This window comes from Henckelia pumila, chromosome 1 (assembly GCF_033568475.1).
Source record: "Henckelia pumila isolate YLH828 chromosome 1, ASM3356847v2, whole genome shotgun sequence".
Taxonomy (NCBI): domain Eukaryota; kingdom Viridiplantae; phylum Streptophyta; class Magnoliopsida; order Lamiales; family Gesneriaceae; genus Henckelia; species Henckelia pumila.
The window spans coordinates 157,019,328-157,039,320 of record NC_133120.1 but is presented as its reverse complement, the minus strand read 5'-3'; the positions used below and the strand labels follow the sequence as shown (position 1 = coordinate 157,039,320).

At 37.8% G+C, this 19,993-nt stretch overlaps 2 protein-coding genes across 2 annotated transcripts; one reads left to right on the top strand and one right to left on the bottom strand.

Moving 5' to 3' along the window:
• Positions 1-16,453: 16,453 nt before the first annotated feature.
• LOC140874263 (uncharacterized) lies at positions 16,454-18,348 on the top strand. The gene is made up of 2 exons (XM_073277537.1): positions 16,454-17,265; positions 17,726-18,348. Exons 1-2 carry the CDS (start codon positions 16,754-16,756, stop codon positions 18,171-18,173), a joined length of 960 nt encoding a protein of 319 aa, XP_073133638.1. The 5' UTR covers positions 16,454-16,753; the 3' UTR covers positions 18,174-18,348.
• A 101-nt stretch (positions 18,349-18,449) lies between these two features.
• LOC140874268 (thioredoxin H2-like) lies at positions 18,450-19,569 on the bottom strand. The gene is made up of 3 exons (XM_073277544.1): positions 19,388-19,569; positions 19,167-19,289; positions 18,450-18,741 (listed from the first exon to the last, which is right to left on the bottom strand). The coding sequence occupies exons 1-3, from the start codon at positions 19,508-19,510 to the stop codon at positions 18,610-18,612; spliced, it is 378 nt and encodes a 125-aa protein (XP_073133645.1). The 5' UTR covers positions 19,511-19,569; the 3' UTR covers positions 18,450-18,609.
• Positions 19,570-19,993: the final 424 nt, after the last annotated feature.

The window sequence follows — 19,993 nt, the reverse complement described above, 5'->3', positions numbered from 1 at the left end:
GATAGCGGGATAGCATACTCGGGACAGTTGGTTCTCGAGTTTCCCTTAAAATCACATACTTGCATCTACACTCGTTCTAGCATGAGGAACTTGTGTTTTGTTGTTTTGATTGAGCTTTTGTTATATGGCTATGTTTTATGTTTCTGTTATGCATTCATCTTGAGCCAATCTTGTTTTCAGCAGGCAGAACCGCCCTTTTTGTTTAGACGTTTGGGAACTATGATTGAGTGGCCTAGGTCGTAGTCGTTTCACCTAGTGCTAGCATACTCATTATAGTTGCTCAAAGTTTAGAGGAGTGGGATACGTGGCACCACCTCAATTGGGTGAGTCGTTACGTAATCACACCCTTGGGATCCCAAAAGCACAGCAGCAATCCCTCGTTATCAGATTTGATATCCCGGTTTAAAGACATGCATTTCATTACATCGTTATTGATTTCGTTGTTGTCTTGAAAGCATGTTTATTGTTGTATTACTTGATATGTTATTTTTACTGGGATTATCATTCTCACCGGTTATTCGGCTGTTGCTTTGTTTTGTATGTGTACTTGGCAACAGGTGGGGCAGGAACAAGTCAGAAGAGGCATGGTTAGCTCCAAGGGAAAGTTGTAGAAGTGAGACTCGGTTTAGAAGTCGTGTCAATATGTTTATCTAGTTATATTAGAACATGTTTAGATCTCGAACTTCGTTGTTTATGTTGTATCGATTATGCGAGTCTTATGTTGCATGTTATAGACTGGTTCGTAGTTGATCAACGCTAGCATTTCATGTAATAACTGGAGAAGTTATGTTTTTAATGCATGAATTTGAGTTTGATGTATGGAATAACTTTTAGTTTGAGCTGCCAAGCTTTTTCTGCTCTGTTCTGTTTCTGCTGCAGGGGGGCGCCCGAGCTGCAGTTTTTAGCAGCCCGAGCGCACCCCAGTTCGAGTAATCCAGCAGCGCTGAACTTTAGGGCGCGCTCGAGTGGCAGTTTTTGCCCGCCCGAGCGCACCCCCCTTTTTATTGTCCAGCAGTGCTGGAGTTTAGGAGGCGCTCGAGCGGCAGTTTTTGCCCGCCCGAGCGCAGCCTCCTTAAAACAAAAAAAAAAATTCTTTCTTACTTTGGTCTTGGATCTTGTATGCTTAATTGTTGTTTAAGCCGAGATTAGTTGTTTAGAACCGAGGTCTCACATTAAGTGATATCAGAGAATTAAGATTCTTGGTTGAACTAGAGTGAGCGGGGTAGATCGAGTCTACGTGTATTGACTCCTCGCATGTGTTTTAATTATTTAACTGTGTACTTAATTCCATGTGAGCATGCTTTATTGCTGAGAATTATTTGAATTACATGGTTATGTGATTTAATTTTAAAGCATGATCTACTTGAGATATAATTGTTTCTGTTATCGACTGGTATCCGGTATTCCAAGCGGTTGTAAAGGCACCGATTGTAGCAATTGAGATATATCGTGTCCTAACCTTTGATTATCAGATGGGTCCTCGTCGAGTGATTAACAGAAACCCACCGCCAGTGATTCCTACAACTGAGCAAGCTAGTACTGAAACGGTTGAAATGGATGCTACAGCGACGCCGATGGAAACCTTGCTGAAGAGGTTTCAGTCGTTCAATCCGCCATTGTTGATGGGTTCAGAAAATCCAGTTGACTGTGATAGTTGGTTGGATGATATTGATCAGTTGTTCGATTCCATCGACTACACCGATGACCGCCGAATCAGGTTAGTCATTCATCATCTTCGTGGGGTTGCTAAGAGCTGGTGGATCATGACAAAGAAAGCAATGGAGAGTAGAGGTACGGAAGTTACTTGGACTCTTTTTAAATCTGAGTTTTATAAGCGGTTTTTCCCTATCTCGTATCGCAAAGATAAGGGAGCTGAGTTTTCCAATCTGAGGCAAGGGAATCTAAACATTGAGGAGTACGTAGCCAAGTTTGATAGCTTGTTGCGCTTTGCCCCACACATTGCCGACAATGAAGAAGCCAAAGCCGATCAGTTCATAAATGGCTTGAATCCTGACATCTTCACATTGGTGAACACTGCTAGGCCAGAAAACTTTGCGGACGCCATGAATCACGCAAAAGGAGCAGAAGCAGGCTTGTGGAGGCAGAGAGGTAATCAGGTAGCACCTCAGTAGCAGAGGCAGTATCAGAACCAACCATCTCAGTATCAGAATCAGCCACCTCAGCATCAAAACCAGCAGCAGAGATATGAAGGTGGTAGCAGTGGGGGAAACAGAAAGGATCAGTACAAGGCAAGAGGTAAACAGTTCAAAAGGCAGGGGAACAGTTCGTCTAGTTCCAGTGATTCCCGACAGTTTGGTTCAGGGCAGAGTTCTGGATCATCAACCTTGTCCTGCAGCAAGTGTGGAGGAAGACACTCATCGGATCAGTGTGTGGGAGTCTTTGGTAATTGTAACACCTGTCAGCAACCGGGACACTTCTCTAAGGTGTGCCCTCAGCGTAACAGAGATAGAGCTCAGAGTGGGAGTTCGTCTAGACCTGCAGTTCAGCCGGAGAGGTAGTCGTCTGCAGTGCACTCTTTCCAGCCTCAGCAGCAGAACAGATAGGGAGGTAATTCTAGTGCGAACCAGCCTCCGAGACAGCAAGCACGTGTCTTTGCTTTGACAAAGGATCAGGCTCAGGCGGCACCTGATGATGTTATAGCAGGTAACTGTTCGATTTTTGGTTATTCTGTCCATGTTTTGATAGATACAGGTGCTTCCCATTCCTTTATCTCTGAGAAATTTGTGTTATTGCATGCTCTGCCTACTGAGTTGTTGCCTACTGTTGTAGCTGTTACTTCACCTTTGGGTGGAGGAATTGTTTCTGTCAGATTAGTCAGGAACTGTGAGCTCTGTTTTGAGGGTAACTTTCTAGAATTCGACTGTATTGTGCTTGGACTGTCAGATTTTGATTGTATTATCGGTATAGATGCTCTAACCAAGTACAGGGCAACAGTCGATTGTTTTCAGAAAGTTGTCAGGTTCAGACCGGAAATGGCAGACGAGTGGAAATTCTTTGGTAAGGGTTCTCGATCTAGAATTACTTTGATTTCAGTGTTATCTATGACTCGTTTGCTACAGAGGGGTGCAGAAGGATTTTTGGTGTATGCAATTGATGTACTGAAATCTAGCCCAGCTTTGGTAGATTTACCAGTGGTTTGAGATTTTGCTGATGTGTTTCCAGAAGATGTTCCTGGATTGCCACCTATTCGAGAGATTGAATTCAGCATTGACTTAGTGCCAGGTACTCAACCTATTTCAAAAGCTCCTTATCGTATGACACTTATTGAATTGAGAGAGTTGAAGGAGCAGTTTGAGAATTTGATTTCCAAGGGATACATCAGACCTAGTGTATCGTCTTGGGGTGCTCCTGTTCTATTTGTACGGAAGAAGGATGGTTCCATGCGACTCTGTATCGACTACCGCCAATTGAATCAGGCTACAGTCAAGAACAGGTATCCTTTACCCAGAATAGATGACTTTTTGATCAGCTGCAGGGTTCTGCTGTCTATTCAAAGATTGATCTGAGGTCAGGTTATCACCAGTTGAGAGTGCGAGAGGAAGATGTTCCTAAGACCGCATTCAGGACAAGGTATGGTCACTTTGAGTTTATAGTCATGTCGTTCGGTATGACCAATGCTCCAGCGGTTTTTATGGGTTTGATGAACCGTATCTTTCAGCGCTATCTAGATGAGTTCGTCATTATCTTCATCGATGATATTCTTATCTATTCAAAGAACCGTACTGACCATGCAGAGCACTTGAGGATCATCTTGCAGATCTTGCGAGTTGAGCAGTTGTTTGCCAAGCTATCGAAATGTGAATTCTGGTTGGATCGAGTTGTCTTCCTCGGTCACATTATTTCAGGAGATGGGATTTCTGTCGATCCTAGCAAGATAGAAGCGGTTATGAATTGGCCTAGACCAACATCAGTACCTGAGATCCGAAGCTTCATGGGTTTAGCTGGTTATTATCGCCGATTCATCGAGGGTTTCTCGTTTATTGCCAAGCCAATTACCCAACTGACTCAAAAGAATGCGCCTTTTGTCTGGACTTCAGATTGTGAGGCTAGCTTTGTTGATCTGAAGAGGAGACTGACCAGTGCTCCGATTCTTTCTATTTCGAAGGGTACTGGAGGTTTCACAGTCTATTGTGATGCTTCTAACCGAGGCTTGGATTGCATTCTTATGCAGCATAGCATGTGATAGCATATGCATTGAGGCAGCTGAAACCGCATGAGACTCGTTATCCGGTTCACGATCTTGAACTAGCTGCGATCGTCTTTGCTCTGAAGATCTGGCGTCACTATCTTTATGGTGAGTCTTTCGAGATCTTTTCTGATCATAAGAGTCTTAAGTACTTGTTTTCACAGGCAGAGCTGAATATGAGACAGAGAAGGTGGTTAGATCTGTTGAAGAATTTCGACTGCAAAATCAAGTATTATCACGGAAAGTCAAATGCAGTTGCAGATGCCTTGAGCCGAAAGCTTTGTTCTTTATCTCTTTCTACTATCGGTGTTTCTCAGTTGATCGATGATTGTTGCACTTCTGGCTTAGAGTTTGAAACAGATAGGGAGACTATCAGAGTGTTTGCTATTCAAGCCAAGCCGGAGTTGTTTGTTGCAATCAGAGAAGCACAGAAGTCTGAGCCGAGTATTCAAGTTTTAGTAGAGAAAGTCAGATCTGGGCATCAGTCTGAATTCCAGGTTAGAGATGAAGTCTTGTTTGTGAATAACCGTCTTGTTGTGCCTGATGTTGCGGAGTTGAGACAGCGTATTCTCCAAGAGGCTCATTGCAGTCGGTTCAGTATTCATCCTGGAGGTCGTAAGATGTACAACGATCTGAAGAGTCAGTTCTGGTGGAAGAGAATGAAGAGCGACGTAGCGAGGTTTGTATCTTGGTGTTTGAACTGCCAGCAAGTAAAAGCAAAGCGGAAGCGACCAGGAGGTCTATTGCACAGTCTATCTGTTCTTGAATGGAAATGGGATCACATTGCTATGGATTTCGTCACGAAGCTACCACGATCCATTCGAGGATGCGATGCTATTTGGGTAGTGATCGACCGATTGACGAAGTCTGCTTGTTTTATTCCGTACAGGATGACGTATCTTCACGATCAGATGGCTGAGCTTTATGTTAGCAATGTTGTGAGGTTGCATGGGGTGCCGAAGTCGATCGTTTCAGACAGAGACCCTAGATTCACTTCGCACTTTTGGCATAGTCTGCAAGAGGCACTTGGTACTCGATTGCATATGAGTACAGCTTATCATCCTTAGACAGATAGACAGTCAGAGCGGACTATCCAGACGTTAGAGGATATGCTGCGAGCGGTAGTGCTAGACTTAGGCACTAGTTGGCAGGATTCCTTGCCTCTTGTCGATTTCTCTTACAACAACAGCTTCCAAGCGAGTACCGGTATGGCGCCTTTTGAGGCATTGTACGGTAAGAAATGCCGATCTCCGTTGTTTTGGGATGATTTGTCCGAGTCACCAGATTTGGGGCTGGATACGCTTCGAGATATGGCAGAGCAGGTTAAGATCATTCAGATCAGAATGAAGTCAGCCCAAGATAGACAGGCGAAGTATGCGAATGTCAGACGTAAACCTCTGAGTTTTGAGCAGGGAGACCGTGTTTTCCTTAAGATTTCTCCGTTTAGAGGCACTGTTAGATTCGGTAAGAGAGGGAAGTTGTCTCCGAGATTTATTGGGCCTTACGAGATTCTCAAAAAGATAGGCGATCTTGCCTACAGGCTTGCACTTCCTCCTTCATTATCTGGTATTCACGACGTTTTTCATGTCTCTATGCTGCGAAAGTATCAACCAGATATTTCTCATATCCTTCAGCCTGACGAAGCCGAGTTAGACGAGACTTTGAGCTATTTTGAACGACCGATTCAGATCCTTGATCGGAAAAAAAAGCAGCTCAAAACCAAGTTGATTCCGTTAGTGAAAGTGCAGTGGAGCCGTCATGGAGTAGAGGAAGCGACTTGGGAGACAGAATCTGACATGAGACAGCGATTTCCAGAGTTATTCAGATGACGTGAGTTCTTCTTACTGTCTTTAGTCCTTTCTTCTATCTTATAAGTTGTGGTTCTCGTTGATTTTGGGGTTGAAATCTCTTCTTAGTGGGGGAGAATTGTAACGCCGCGTTTTTATCTTAAATGATTTTATTTGAGTTAATCGGAGATTACAGAGTTCACGAGCCGACTTGATTTTGATCAGGGTCTATTTTGCAAAAATTGGATTTTTCAGGGACTAAAACGCAAATATTGAAATTGTTATAATATCTAGAAAGGGTTGACTATTCTTGGCACTCTATCTTCCTCCCCTAGTCGTGCTCCACCATTGAAGACGCCTCCAACCTTTTCCAAGCTTCTAGATTTTAGTCCGAGCTCGATCCAGCCGTTGGAAATTATTTCCGAAGGCATATTAGTGATCACTGCAGTGAGAGCTCCGTTATATTGTAAGTATTTCTCCGATCGGATATGTTTTGTTTTTTGGAGGTTGTTATAATCGATTTAGATTCTAGTATGTTGTTCTTGGCGAAGTTCTGATCGTTTATTATCTGTCGGTTTTGAAATAGAGCGACGTTCGGATTTGTTATGATTTTTGGAAGCCTTTTTCAAAAATTATGGTTTTGAGATTTGTTGGGTTTGCCTTGTTTTGGTTGTATTGGTTTTGATATGAGTTGATATCATTATTGAACTGCTGTCTGCGTTTCCGGTTTGTTCAGTTTATAGTCGTTATGCCGTCGGTTTGAGTTTTGGGGATTTCGAACCGTTTTTGAGTTGTGATCTTGGCTTGTAATTTGATCATGGTTATTGATCATTAAATTGTATCTGAACATATTCGTTTGGAGTTGTCAAGCCCTGTGTTAGCAGCATTTGGTCATCGAGAATTGGACAAAGAACGGTAAAGAGATTACCTTGAACCGTTGCCTTTGTTGTTGGATTGTTTAGTTGTTGATTAAACCTTTTGTTGTAGCTTATCCAGAGTTGGAACTACTGCATTGAAAGGTAAAGGCAGACATCGATAGCGGGATAGCATACTCGGGACAATTGGTTCTCGAGTTTCCCTTAAAATCACATGCTTGCATCTACACTCGTTCTAGCATGAGGAACTTGTGTTTTGTTGTTTTGATTGAGATTTTGTTATATGGCTATGTTTTATGTTTCTGTTATGCATTCATCTTGAGCCAATCTTGTTTTCAGCGGGCAGAACCGCCTTTTTTGTTTAGATGTTTGGGAACTATGATTGAGTGGCCTAGGTCGTAGTCATTTCACCTAGTGCTAGCATACTCATTATAGTTGCTCAAAGTCTAGAGGAGTGGGATACGTGGCACCACCTCGATTGGGTGAGTCGGTGAGTCATTACGTAATCTCACCCTCGGGATCCCAAAAGCACAGCAGCCATCCCTCGTTATCAGATTTGATATCCCGGTTTAAAGACATGCATTTCATTACATCGTTATTGATTTCGTTGTTGTCTTGAAAGCATGTTTATTGTTGTATTACTTGATATGTTGTTTTTACTGGGATTATCATTCTCACCGGTTATCCGGCTGTTGCTTTGTTTTGTATGTGTACTTGGCAACAGGTGGGGCAGGAACAAGTCAGAAGAGGCATGGTTAGCTCCGAGGGAAAGTTGTAGAAGTGAGACTCGGTTTAGAAGTCGTGTCAATATGTTTATCTAATTATATTAGAACATGTTTAGATCTCGAACTTCGTTGTTTATGTTGTATCGATTATGCGAGTTTTATGTTGCATGTTATAGACTGGTTCGTAGTTGATCAACGCTAGCATTTCATGTAATAACTGGAGAAGTTATGTTTTTAATGCATGAATTTGAGTTTGATGTATGGAATAACTTTTAGTTTGACCTGCCAAGCTTTTTCTGCTCTGTTCTGTTTTTGCTGCAGGGGGGCGCCCGAGTTGCAGTTTTTAGCAGCCCGAGTGCACCCCAGTTCGAGTAATCCAGCAGCGCTGAACTTTAGAGCGCGCTCGAGCGGCAGTTTTTGCCTGCCCGAGCGCACCCCCCTTTTTATTGTCTAGCAGTGCTGGAGTTTAGGACGCGCTCGAGCGACAGTTTTTGCCCGCCCGAGCGCAGCCTCCTTAAAAAAAAAAATTCTTTCTTACTTTGGTCTTGGATCTTGTATGCTTAATTGTTGTTTAAGCCGAGATTAGTTGTTTAGAACCGAGGTCTCACAGGATTTTTGAAGGGTCTAACACAACGGTTTTTATTAACCGTAATTTTTTTTATTGTTTTAGGTAGCTTAAGACAACGTTATTTTTTATCCGTAGTCTTTGGGGTTTTTTTATAGCTTTTTTTAAACACACATTACATATACATATACCTATATACATATATACCTACACAATTGAAAAAGAAAAGAAAAGAAAAAAGAAGCCCAAGCGTAGCCCAACCCGTCGCCTCGCCCCCTTCGACCCAGCAAATCTCGGTGCCCTAGTCGCCGATCAAACGCCGGGAACAGGACGGTAAACAGAATCTTTTTCCCCTCTTGTCCAGATCGACGTTCGGAATCCTGGATCGAAGTTTTACGTTGAGGGCCTTGGTCGATCCCATCTCAGATCTGAGTTTGATCCCATCACTTTTGTTGATTTTTTAGATTCTAGTTCTTCTTTTTCTTTTCTTTTTTTGCTTTAGGTTTGCTCTCCGGTGAGGAGTTTTGACCAGCCTCAGAGCTAAAAGCCGATGCAAGGTGATTTGAAAATCGAAAACGTGAAATTGGCATTATTAAGACACAGATATATACATTATTCGCAAATAAAATTTTGGGCAAAAATGAAGAGCTTGAGTTCAGGTGGCGATTTGCTGAAGCTTCTCGAATCCTTTAAATCTTCTGAGGTAAGATTTTTTTTTCATCACCCCTTGTCTGAATCGAATTGCATTTTTGTTCGTATTTTAATTTTTTCTTCAACTGTTTTTTGAGGATCTATAGTTGTTTTTTGTTGTCTTTGGAGGTCTAGTTTCATGCTATTGGGATTATGGGTCAGATTAACTAATTGATCATCGATAGGGGTGTACATTTGGAACTTAGATTGGTTCCTTGTTCTTACTGTTCTACACTTCTGGCATTACGAATGTGGAAACTGAGGCGAGGCATTGTTTAAGAATATAAGCAGTGGATTCAGTCCTAATTACTCTCAGTTAATAACTGAATCTATCTTTCATTTGCAATTCATGGAGTTTCAATTATGTGCTTTGAAGCTAGCTAGAAGCAAAAGAAAGAAGAGAGAGCAGAGCGTATAAGAACAATGTTTTGGTCAACTTTCTTTCTTACATGTTATTCTTGATTTTGAGGTGTCTGGGTTTGTAATATTGGTTCTTAATGTATTTGATGGTTGTATTTTGAGGTGTTTCTGCCGTTGATTATATTTTTATAGTTTGCTCGTCCAATGTTTTTTGAGGTGTTTCTGCCGTTGATTATATTTTTAGAGTTTGCTCGTCCAATGTTTTTTGAGGTGTTTCTGCCGTTGATTATATTAAATGATCAAAGAACTCTATATTTTTCAGCGTTGTTAAAAATCATTTCCTTTTGCAATAGGCCAAGAAGAGATTGCTAAAAATGGTGAATAAAATTATAGAAAAGAGAAAAATTTCTCTGGAGAAAACAGATGGAAACGAGAAGCCTTCAGTCGATGTGATCGATGCTCTAATACATGATCTTGGAGAATCAGAAGAGACGCAGCAGCATTTACTACCATTCGATTTCATTGGTGGGAACATAATCGAGATGATGATTCCTGGAGAGGAGACAGTGCCCACGGCCATGACTCTAGCCGTTAAATTCCTTACCGACAATCCTGTTGCCTTAGCCCACTTAGTGGTATGAACACACACTTGTTTACCTCTTCATGACATCGAATTTTGCAAATGTTTTACTGCTACCATATTTATTCTTACTTGCAGTGATTTAAATCGGGAGTGTATTTGTCACTTTTTGGATTATTATTTAAGATATAAGAGTTCTGATTTGTTTGAAAAGATTGACAAGAATTGGAGAGAGGTACGAGTCCTTTGGAGGTAAATTAACTGTATGGATGTGAAATATTTAGAGGGCCGGCCAACAATGTCAACTTCAATTCATGTCATATTCTTGGATTCACGTGGTAGATAATAATGCAAGTAGCCCACAGGCAAAGGAAATCTCGAGTTTTGTTGTATTTTGATTGACTTGAGTATTTTACCAAAGGGTAGACCAAGATTTTAGTGTCCCCTTGTTATTTAATTAATTGGTAAAGATTAAGTACTTATCCAAGTTATTTCTCTACTGTATTCTGGGATATTGCGAAATGCAAAATATATGTCAAAAAAAATTCTTCTTTACAGTGACGTTAATTAGTTTCATTGTTTCTAGGTTTTCAATACATATGTGGCTAAGCTGTCAATTTTTTTGTCTTTTTCTTGGATTTGTGTTGTTCCAGAATTCACTGGCTCTTTCCTGCATGGCTTGCGTGCATAGTCATAGTAATTTAGCACCATAGCATGCTTGTTATAATTCCGGTCACATCAAGTTTTATCCTCATCAGATGTTCAGGAAGTGGCAACGTAAACAACCATCTATCATTGTCTTTATTGTGCTCTAGTGGCTGTTCCTTGCTAGTGTTGTGTGAATGTTTGTACTTTTATCAAAGCTTGGTGGTTTTTTTTGTAGTTTTAATTTTATTGGATAAATTGCTCCCGAGTTGTGTATTTTGAGGTAGAACTTGTGCACTTTAAACCTTTGATACCTAAAGTTTGCGCCTTGCACATAAAGTATTTGGATTATCTTACTGTTATTAGTGGCTCATCTCTCTCTTTTGTTCCTTCAGCAGGATTTGCAACCTATAGATCGGTTCGTTGTGGGAGAATATTTACTAGGCGTGCTTTTATTTTTAAATGGCTGGTCAGTAAATTTACTAATTTCGGTTTTCTAAGCAATGTTATTTTACCATTCAGTCTGACCATGAAAGTGTATTTTTTTTGCTTCAAAATAGATACGTTCTTCTTTGCAGTTGATATTAGGTTAGTTTTTTGAAGATGCAGTCTAAGAAATGTTTCGAATGTTGACTTTGGGAATTGAGATAGGGGTTTTGAAATTTTATAACAGTTTGCTTGAAGTTCTGGATGTTGCTATTGTGACTCTGTGTGAATTGTTTTGTTATGAGAGTCTTTGGTAGCAAGGGGCCAATTTTCATTAAAGATATTTTTGGCAAAAGAAATTAGAGATTTACTTTTAATGATATTGATTTTCGTGTAGAACCTATTGATGAACTTCAGATGACTTAGGATTTTTTTACCAGACAGGCTTGGTTGATTAATTTTTCGATCATGATATGCTCTTGATATGTTTTGTCAATCAAAGTGTTGCAATTCTTCTAGCCGCATGCTACTTGCTTATGCTTTCAAGATCTCTCCTGAGTTGAGTGCTTATAACTTGGTGTGCACGTGTGACTTCATTTTTTGCCATTATCTTGTCATATAACATTTTTTTAAAAAAATTTAGTGGAGTTCCATCTTATTTTTCATTTTTGTGTTTCATGCAAAGTTAGTCGAAAGGAATGTGCTTCATCCATAGTTGGCCTTCCTGTTTCCTTCCGATATGAATTCCTTATGTGTGAGACTATATTTTCTCAGGTACAAATCATGGTAACTCCAATCTTTTAGCCATCGCTCTTTGTTTCTTTTTTATTTTGTTTGACCATGATTTTACTGAATATTTATTTCTTTTGATATTCTGAATTGATTTGAAAAATTGATTTTGTCTTTTAGCCATCTCTCTTTCTTTCTTTTTAATTTAGTTTGAGCATGAATTTACTGAATATTTATTTCTTTTGATGTTCTGAATTGATTTTTAAAATTGGTTTGGAGTGAGATATAAGCTGTCAGAGTATGCTAGATATTGGTGGAAATGGAATCGCAAATACGGAATTAAGTTTGTTAGTTTTTGGAGTTCTCTTTCTGTGCATAGATTGAATAGTGCACACGAAATCACATTTCATGACTGGAGACATCTGAGTTGGTGTGTGATTCAAACAACTTAGATGGTTAATTAATTCCTTTTTTTTTTTTTTTTTGCAGAGGCATATTGTTGGACAAGAACAGCGGAGAGACAAAACTTCAAAATTGAGAACAAGAGGTTTGAAGGCTGTAATGAGACAAGACGTCGGATACTTCGATTTGCAGTGTATATTGAATTAGAATTTTAATTTCGAGTGATTTGTAATACTAAAAAAAATGTATATTAAATTTTATTTATGAAATTTTAAATTTTGGATTATTTATAATATTAGAATTTATATAAAAAAAATTTTTTTTTTTGTTTTTTATATAGAAAACGACAACGGATAAAATCCGTTGTCGTAGGGGGTCTAAAACCGTTGTAACTGATGGTTTTGTCAAAACTGTGCCCTTACGACAACGGATTTATCCGTTGTCGTTCTTCTCAAAGACAACGGATAAAATCCGTTGTCTTTGAGGGCAACAACAACGGATTTTATCTGTTGTCTTAGACACAAATCCGTTATCTTTGAGAGAAACGACAACGGATTTTATCCGTTGTCGTAGGTGCGCAGTTTTGACAATACCATCAGTTACAACGGTTTTAAACCCCCTACGACAATGGATAAAATCCGTTGTCTTTTAGCGTTTTTCTTGTAGTGTTTCCAAAACATGACAACATACCCAAAACCAAAAAAATATCCAAGTTATTGTATCTTTTCAAAAATATGACAACATACATGACCAAAATCAAAAAACAAGCCAACATACAGGACCAAAATGCTAATTTTCCCTTTTTATAAAAATACACGGATGAAAAATAAAATAGGTGAAGATATTTACACTCCATAATTTGTTAAATGCACTCCATTTGACCTTTTTTATTTTTTTTTTTGTCAAGATTAACTATATCTATTCTTTTTTTTTTCCTTGATCCATTTATCAATCACTTTCCCGGTTAGTTTAACATCAGTTTACAGAGATACATTATATTATATGCTCGAACTTGATTATTTATTTAACAAGCTCGAACACAAGCTCTATTGTAAGCTTAACGATTTCGCAAAAGAGCCCGCTTAATGATCCGAGCTCTTTAAACATTATAAACGTGCTATTTAAGAGATCGAGATCGAACTACTCGTGAGCTTAATGATTTCAAAATGAGCGGAGCTCAAACCTCAGAAAAAAGCTCGAATCTCATGCTACTCGAACTAATTTGATTAGTTTCCAATTATTAAGCGTGGAAATCTTTGATATAAATAACTTTATTTTTAAAGCACTTCTACAACATGCTTGAATGCTTCCACGCTCAAACATTATTTAAAAAAAAAAACACACATGATGAGAGATGCCCAAAAACAAATAGATTCGGATTTAGTCAAATCATGATTCTATATATTTGCATAATTAATTAAATAGTTATACATGAACTATTTTGTTAAAAAATAAATATTAATCAATTATTTTGCATGCTCCTTTTATAATAAAAAAATTGGCACCTAATAAAATATTTTCTTAGCAATGCTAATAATTATGTACGTGATTATTATTTCCGGCAGAATAGTGTTTTACTATTATTATTATTTTTTAAAAAAATATAAGGTTGGATCTTGGATGCACATGCATCCACGTTTGAGCCCTCAAAAGCCTTCAATTATAAACGGGCCCTCGTAAAACGGATAATACTTATTGGGCCATACCAAATTGACCCACATGCTGTTAACCCATTAATACATGGGCCCATCATTATCCTCACAAAATGAACACGCATCAGACACGACAAAAGAGATTCATCGATCGTAATCTAAAAGGATACTTTCTAGGCTCGTGCACGTCCTCTCCTCCATTAGTTGCACCCATTTTATAATTATCTTTTCTGTTAAGTCAAATCTATATTATATTCATACAATAATTATATGACGATCGGAATCGAAGAAGGCGGAAAGCATTTATCGGTGCCAAAAAATTGCACGAACAAAAAATAATTCTTTAAAAGCTTTTAGGCGAAGAGGAATGTCAATTATCAGATCTCATATCGGAATTTGATGGATGTTAAAACTGTCAGTAAAGACACATAAACACTCATACGCTAGAGACAATCCTCAAATTTGGAAAATTAAAAATTATAACTTTTTGTTAAAAAGGTATTCTGCTCGAGTTGTAAATTAAATTATTACACCATGGTAGTAAAAAAAGGTTGATACAAATCGTGTAATGTACAAATGCTTGAAAATAAATTATAGCCGGTACCATTTGCTAATAATTCATAATGGCGAAAACGATATCATGACAATAACACATTTGAGCGAAATATAAATATCTCCAATAGTTCGTATGAATTTAATTATTTTGTCATTTCTTGAATTGTATGATTAAAAATGATAATATATCCATCATTTGAAATTATGAAAATTTTACAGAGAAAAATATATTTTTAGTTATGTGTGTCTATCTATTTGGTCTTTTATATCATCAAATTTCAGTATTAATACATTTTTTTGGGGTTAATTTTAGTTTTTTTTTCAACACGATTTCGACGTGATGCATATAATATTGATGTATGTTTTGTTACATCAGTAGTCTAGAGGAAAAATGATTACAGTTGTCGAAAATAAAAAAATATTGTCCAGTCACACTGGGCAAGGTGGTTTATCTGACTAGCGTTAAAAAAATCTTATTTTAATATTTTCTCTCTCCAAATTATCATTGCATATTTTTATAAATCCCTGTCATATCCTTCGCTCATTAAATATTAAATATTATTTTAAAAAATTCAAAGAACATAAATTTTTCTAAATTAAAATAATAAAATAGTTTTATTTTTTTAAATATAGGTTTATTCTAAAACTATTTTCGTATATGTAGCTCGTTACATTATCTTCATAGCATTATACATCTTTTAGTAATTTTGACAATAAAAAAAATCTTATAATACTAAACAAATCAACATCTTTAAGTTGTTTAAAATAAGTTTATCACTTAGAGGGTGTTTGGCAGAGCTTAAAAGCTCTTTCAAACAGCTTATAAGCTGTTTTAGAGCTTTTAAGCTTTGAAAATGTGTTTGGTAAAAATTTTTAAAAACAGCTTGTAAGCTGTCAAAATAAGTTGTTTGACAGCTTATAAGCTGTTTTTAAAAAAGTAAGGGGGGAGGTACTTTTTTAAAAAAATATCTTATTTTAATATTCCATATCTCTAAAATATCCTTGAATATTTTAATAAATCTCTATCTTATCCTCCACTTATTAAATATTAAATATTATTTTAAAAAAATTAAAAATCACATAAATTTTTCTAAAAATAAAATATTAAAACAATTTTATTTTTTAATATAGGTTTATTCTAAAATTATTTCCGTATGTGTATAACTCAAAATATTATTTTCATAGAATTATACCCTTTTTGGTAATTTTGACAATAAAAAGATCTTGTAATACCAAACATATCAACATCTTTAAGTTATTTAAAATAAGTTTACCCAAACACTTTAACAGATTATTTTTAAAATAAGTTCTAACAGCTTATAACTCGTAAAACAGCTTTTAAACTCTAAGAGCTTATAAGCTCTTTTTAATAAGCTTAACCAAATACCCTCTTAATCGGTATAGTGTGGGTGGAGTTGTTAGAGATAATCAAGGGAGACTGCTATTGGTGTTTGGCAAACAAATAAATCAACCACTATCGGTGGTTCGTGGAGAACTATTGGCTATATTGGAAGGGATTAGACTTGTGTATGAAAAGAATTTCAGATATATTAGGTGGCTTCAGATTCTGTATTAGCAATGTAAGCAGTCACAGCTAATCAAAAAGACTTGGAATATTTAGGGGCGTGTGCTGCGGAAATAAGAGAGAGGTTTCAAGATTTTACATCTTTAGATGTTGTACACGTTCACCGTTCGGCGAACTCTATTGCTCATAGTATTGCTGCTTTTTCTTCTTCTTTCCAGTCATCTTTTGTTTGGATGAATGGTGAATTTTCCTCGTGGTTGGTTGGACTTGTAATGACTGATTATATTGAATAAAATTACAAGTTTCTGCCTCAAAAAAAAAATAAGTTTATCCAAACACTTTAACAACTTATTTAAAATAAGTTTTAACAGCTTATAAGCTACTAAAACAATTTTTAAGCTCTAAGAGTTTATAAACCATTTTTAATAAATTTATCCAAACAACGTGTATACCGAATTTTAATAATAGAGATGACTAAAAAGAGAAAACCTAGAATAAAAATCTCAGTATTATAAGTTTCATAGTAAATCTCAATAATTCGATTTTTTTACTGTTGAGAATAGATCTAAGAGTCTTGTCTTGCCAACAAGATGACCAAAATGCGAACAAGAACAATAAAAACAAGCTTGTTGTTTTCCTATTTTAAAATTTTAAAAATAAAATTGTCCTACTTCGATATTTTTTTTTATATTTTTTTTTTTTATCGATTTGTTGTTCGAACATTCCAAACACGGCCTTAAGATTTCACGCCTCAGTATCAGAGTATTCCAACGTCCGTCACTTCACTTTAACAACCTCCTTTAAAACATCGCCACCAACGCGTAACTTAGCACTACATTCTCTTCTCCACTACATTGCGCACCGGAAACCTCCCGGCGCCGACGGCGGTGTATCAGCTGGAACACAGGCGGCCCATTTCCGGTCTCACCTCCGCAACCCTCTTGGAATCTTCTGGAGAGCTTTATTCTACCGTCGCGCTGCCCATTTCCATTGTCAACATCCTTTAAAAGAGCAATCTTTTGTTGTAAAAATGGGTGTCGATTACTACAACATACTGAAAGTTTCGAGAAACGCGAATGAAGAGGATTTGAAGAAGTCTTACAAGAGGATGGCGATGAAATGGCACCCGGATAAGAATGCGGTAAACACCAAGGAAGCAGAGGAGAAATTCAAGCAGATAAGTGAGGCGTATGATGTGTTGAGTGATCCACGGAAGAGGCAGATCTATGATTTGTACGGGGAAGAAGGGCTTAATTTTGGTCTGCATGCGCCGCCGAGTTGGAAAGAGAAGGATTTCGCCTGTGGTGGAGGGGGGAGGGGGTTTAAATTTAGCCAGAGGGATCCGGAGGATATTTTTGCGGAGTTTTTTGGTGGCTTGGATGGTGGGAAAGGGAAAAGTAGTAGTGGCGGCGGCGGCGGCGGCGGAGGGCGGCTGAGGAAAGCGGAGGCGATGGAGCATATGTTGCCGTGTACTTTGGAGGAGTTGTATAAAGGGTCGAGAAGGAAAATGATGATTTCAAGAATCGTTCTTGATTATTCTGGGTTGGTATCTGTGATTACTTTTCTTTGTTTATTGACTTTGTTTCAGTTTCCTATTTCCTGCATAAATTTCATGATATGGTTTTGAATATTTAAAGTTCTATTGCATTTTAGGTAATCTTTTTTGTGTGTTCAGATTTAAATTTGTTTTTTCTGCTATGTGGGGATGATATTATTGTGTGCATCAGTTACTTTGCAAAAGAAACTGTCAGTGGTTACAATTTTCATTTGTACCAATCATACCTTTCGTGTTAGCAGATTAGTGAAAGTAAAGTGTCGAGTTATGTCTCTTTGATATATGTAATATGATGCCTCATATAAGTTTTCGACTTATTTTTGTATTTTGACTGTAAATTCATTCATGTTTGGTCTATGAATTTGCGATTTTTGTGGGTACAATAATGCTATCTCCGTCCCCTCGTTTTCTTTAGTGTATGTTCGTTCACGCAAGATCTTATTGCAGCAAGCCGAGCACAGTCGAAGAGGTGCTCGCTATAAATGTCAAACCAGGTTGGAAGAATGGCACAAAGATTACTTTTCTTGAGAAAGGGAACCACGAACGTGGCGCTACACCTGGAGACCTCATCTTTGTTATTGATGAGAAGCCGCATCCGATTTTCAAGAGGGACGGCAATGATCTGATCATGCATCAAAAAATATCTCTACTCGACGCTCTCACTGGAAAGAATCTCAGCGTTAAAACCATAGATGGACGTGAGCTAGTTGTTCCAATATCAGATATCATCAAGCCCGGCCATGAAATGGTGATTCAAAATGAAGGAATGCCCATATCAAAAGAACCCGGCAAAAATGGAAACTTAAGGATCAAATTCGATGTCAGATTCCCTTCAAGGCTTACTGCAGAACAGAAGTCGGATTTAAGGAGGATCCTGGGCAGGACAACCGGGTAGTATCTGTCTGTTTAATATGTTACCATGAATGCATATAGCGCGACTAAGTGTATATATACTTACCTTCTCGATCTAGTAACGGTTTTTGTGCGTAGCAGAGTTTTTTTTCGGGTCGTTGCTTTGGCTTAGCTGCTTTTTCAGCAGCTAATATATACAGAACTTTTTGCGGTATGAATCGTTATACTCTGTTGTATGCATATGCTTCTTTTTTCAGTATTTTGAACTTTTAGCCCAAACATTCTTTCTTTGCATCAATATCCCGGTAATAAGCAGGCATTTAATGAAATTATTTCTTACATAAATTGTATGAAAGCCAAATGCATGTCATATTCAATTTCAATATGTCATGTCGAAAAGATTGATGATCCGTGCTTCTTTGTTTGCTCTCCCAACTCTTAACAAAGCAAGAGCCCACTGAGGATATTATTGATCTGAATTAGAATCTGTGTTTTTCAATCTTCTTTTGGAGGTCTTCCCTTTTTGCCCCCACAACCTTGTCAACTACTTTCCCTCTCTTTAGCAGCATGAAACTAGGCATGGCCTGTACTCCAAACTCCTCTGCCACATCCTGTGTTACACAATTCAGCAGTTATATATACTTGCAGAAGGGCACGTTCGATGTGTGTGTGTAACGTGTTTCATAAGAATTAAGCAGTGTCTAATTTGAACTGTTTACTGCGATTATTGAAATCCTTTGGGCAGTAGCAGTATCTCAAAATTTTGGTTGTTTTCACAAGCAACTAAATGTTTATAGATTTCCTCGGTATTTCTGGTATTTTTAGTTCTTGCAAGGGAAGAGTTTTGAGTTGTTCAAATGGAATAAAAAAGTAAGTGGATATAGGAATCTTCGTAGGCTGTTCGAATCTGAGGAAATCTAACATGGATCACTACATAGGTCACGTCTGAGTATGAGATTCGTGATAAATATTTTGATTAGTATCTAGAATAGACAGTAATATCCAGTAAGTTTTTGACGTCGAAAGAAGGGCATACATGCAATTCATCGACATCAATCTGGATAAAGTCGACATCAGTATATTTTTCTGCAAACTCAGCCACAGACGGTTGGATTTGATGGCAAGGTCCGCACCAAGAAGCGGTGAAATTAACGACGATCTTATACAAAAGAGAGAACACATCTTAGCGCGGATAAAGTTTTTACATGAAATGAGTGGTAGATTGAGATCTAAGAACACGAGAGCGAAATAACTCACGAGCTTTGAAGCTTGTTTCGAGGCTTCAAAATGGATCCTCCATTTCGTCGAGGAGTGGAAGACGATAACTTGACCGCCCTTCTTTCCATTAGTTTCATGTTCAGTTGTAAGATTTGCTCCCATGTTTATTCTTCCTTGATTCTGTAAACTGAATATATTTGTCTACTCTTTATGTATGCAATTGGGTTTTGGAAATCTTGGAGGAATGCATTTTATATTGATTCATCGAATATTTTTTTCTGTGTTTTTTTTTTATGTTACATAGAATATGTTCTTGGGACCTCGGATCATGTCGACCGCTGATGTTTAAATATGTAAAATATTGTTTCATGAATGCCACTTTATTCTAATGTAATGCCATCAAATTTTTGGAATCGACGTGATTAGTTTGATATCGATGTTGCCCTTTGGAATCGTTCTGATGTAGGGGCAAATATTGGCCTCCTTTTTCCTTTTTATGGTTGTCCAAGTCAGAGAGCGATTGGTTAGTGTGGAGTCGGGCGTTCGATTTCATTACCAATATCTTCCCCGACGAGCATGTCATGCCAAGTTTGATTAGTGCGATTTATTTAAGTTAACGTGACTTGCATTTTATCGCATTAGTCT

What these genes read in the sequence shown, in the direction of transcription:
- LOC140874268 (XM_073277544.1), bottom strand. Translation starts at nt 19,510, where the DNA reads ATGGGAGCAAATCTTACAACTGAACATGAAACTAATGGAAAGAAGGGC. An exon ending in CGAAACAAGCTTCAAAGCTC is followed by an intron (nt 19,290 to 19,387) that starts GTGAGTTATTTC and finishes CTTTTGTATAAG; the next exon opens with ATCGTCGTTAATTTCACCGC. An exon ending in TTGATGTCGATGAATTGCAT is followed by an intron (nt 18,742 to 19,166) that starts GTATGCCCTTCT and finishes TGTGTAACACAG; the next exon opens with GATGTGGCAGAGGAGTTTGG.
- LOC140874263 (XM_073277537.1), top strand. Translation starts at nt 16,754, where the DNA reads ATGGGTGTCGATTACTACAACATACTGAAAGTTTCGAGAAACGCGAAT. An exon ending in ATCGTTCTTGATTATTCTGG is followed by an intron (nt 17,266 to 17,725) that starts GTTGGTATCTGT and finishes ATCTTATTGCAG; the next exon opens with CAAGCCGAGCACAGTCGAAG.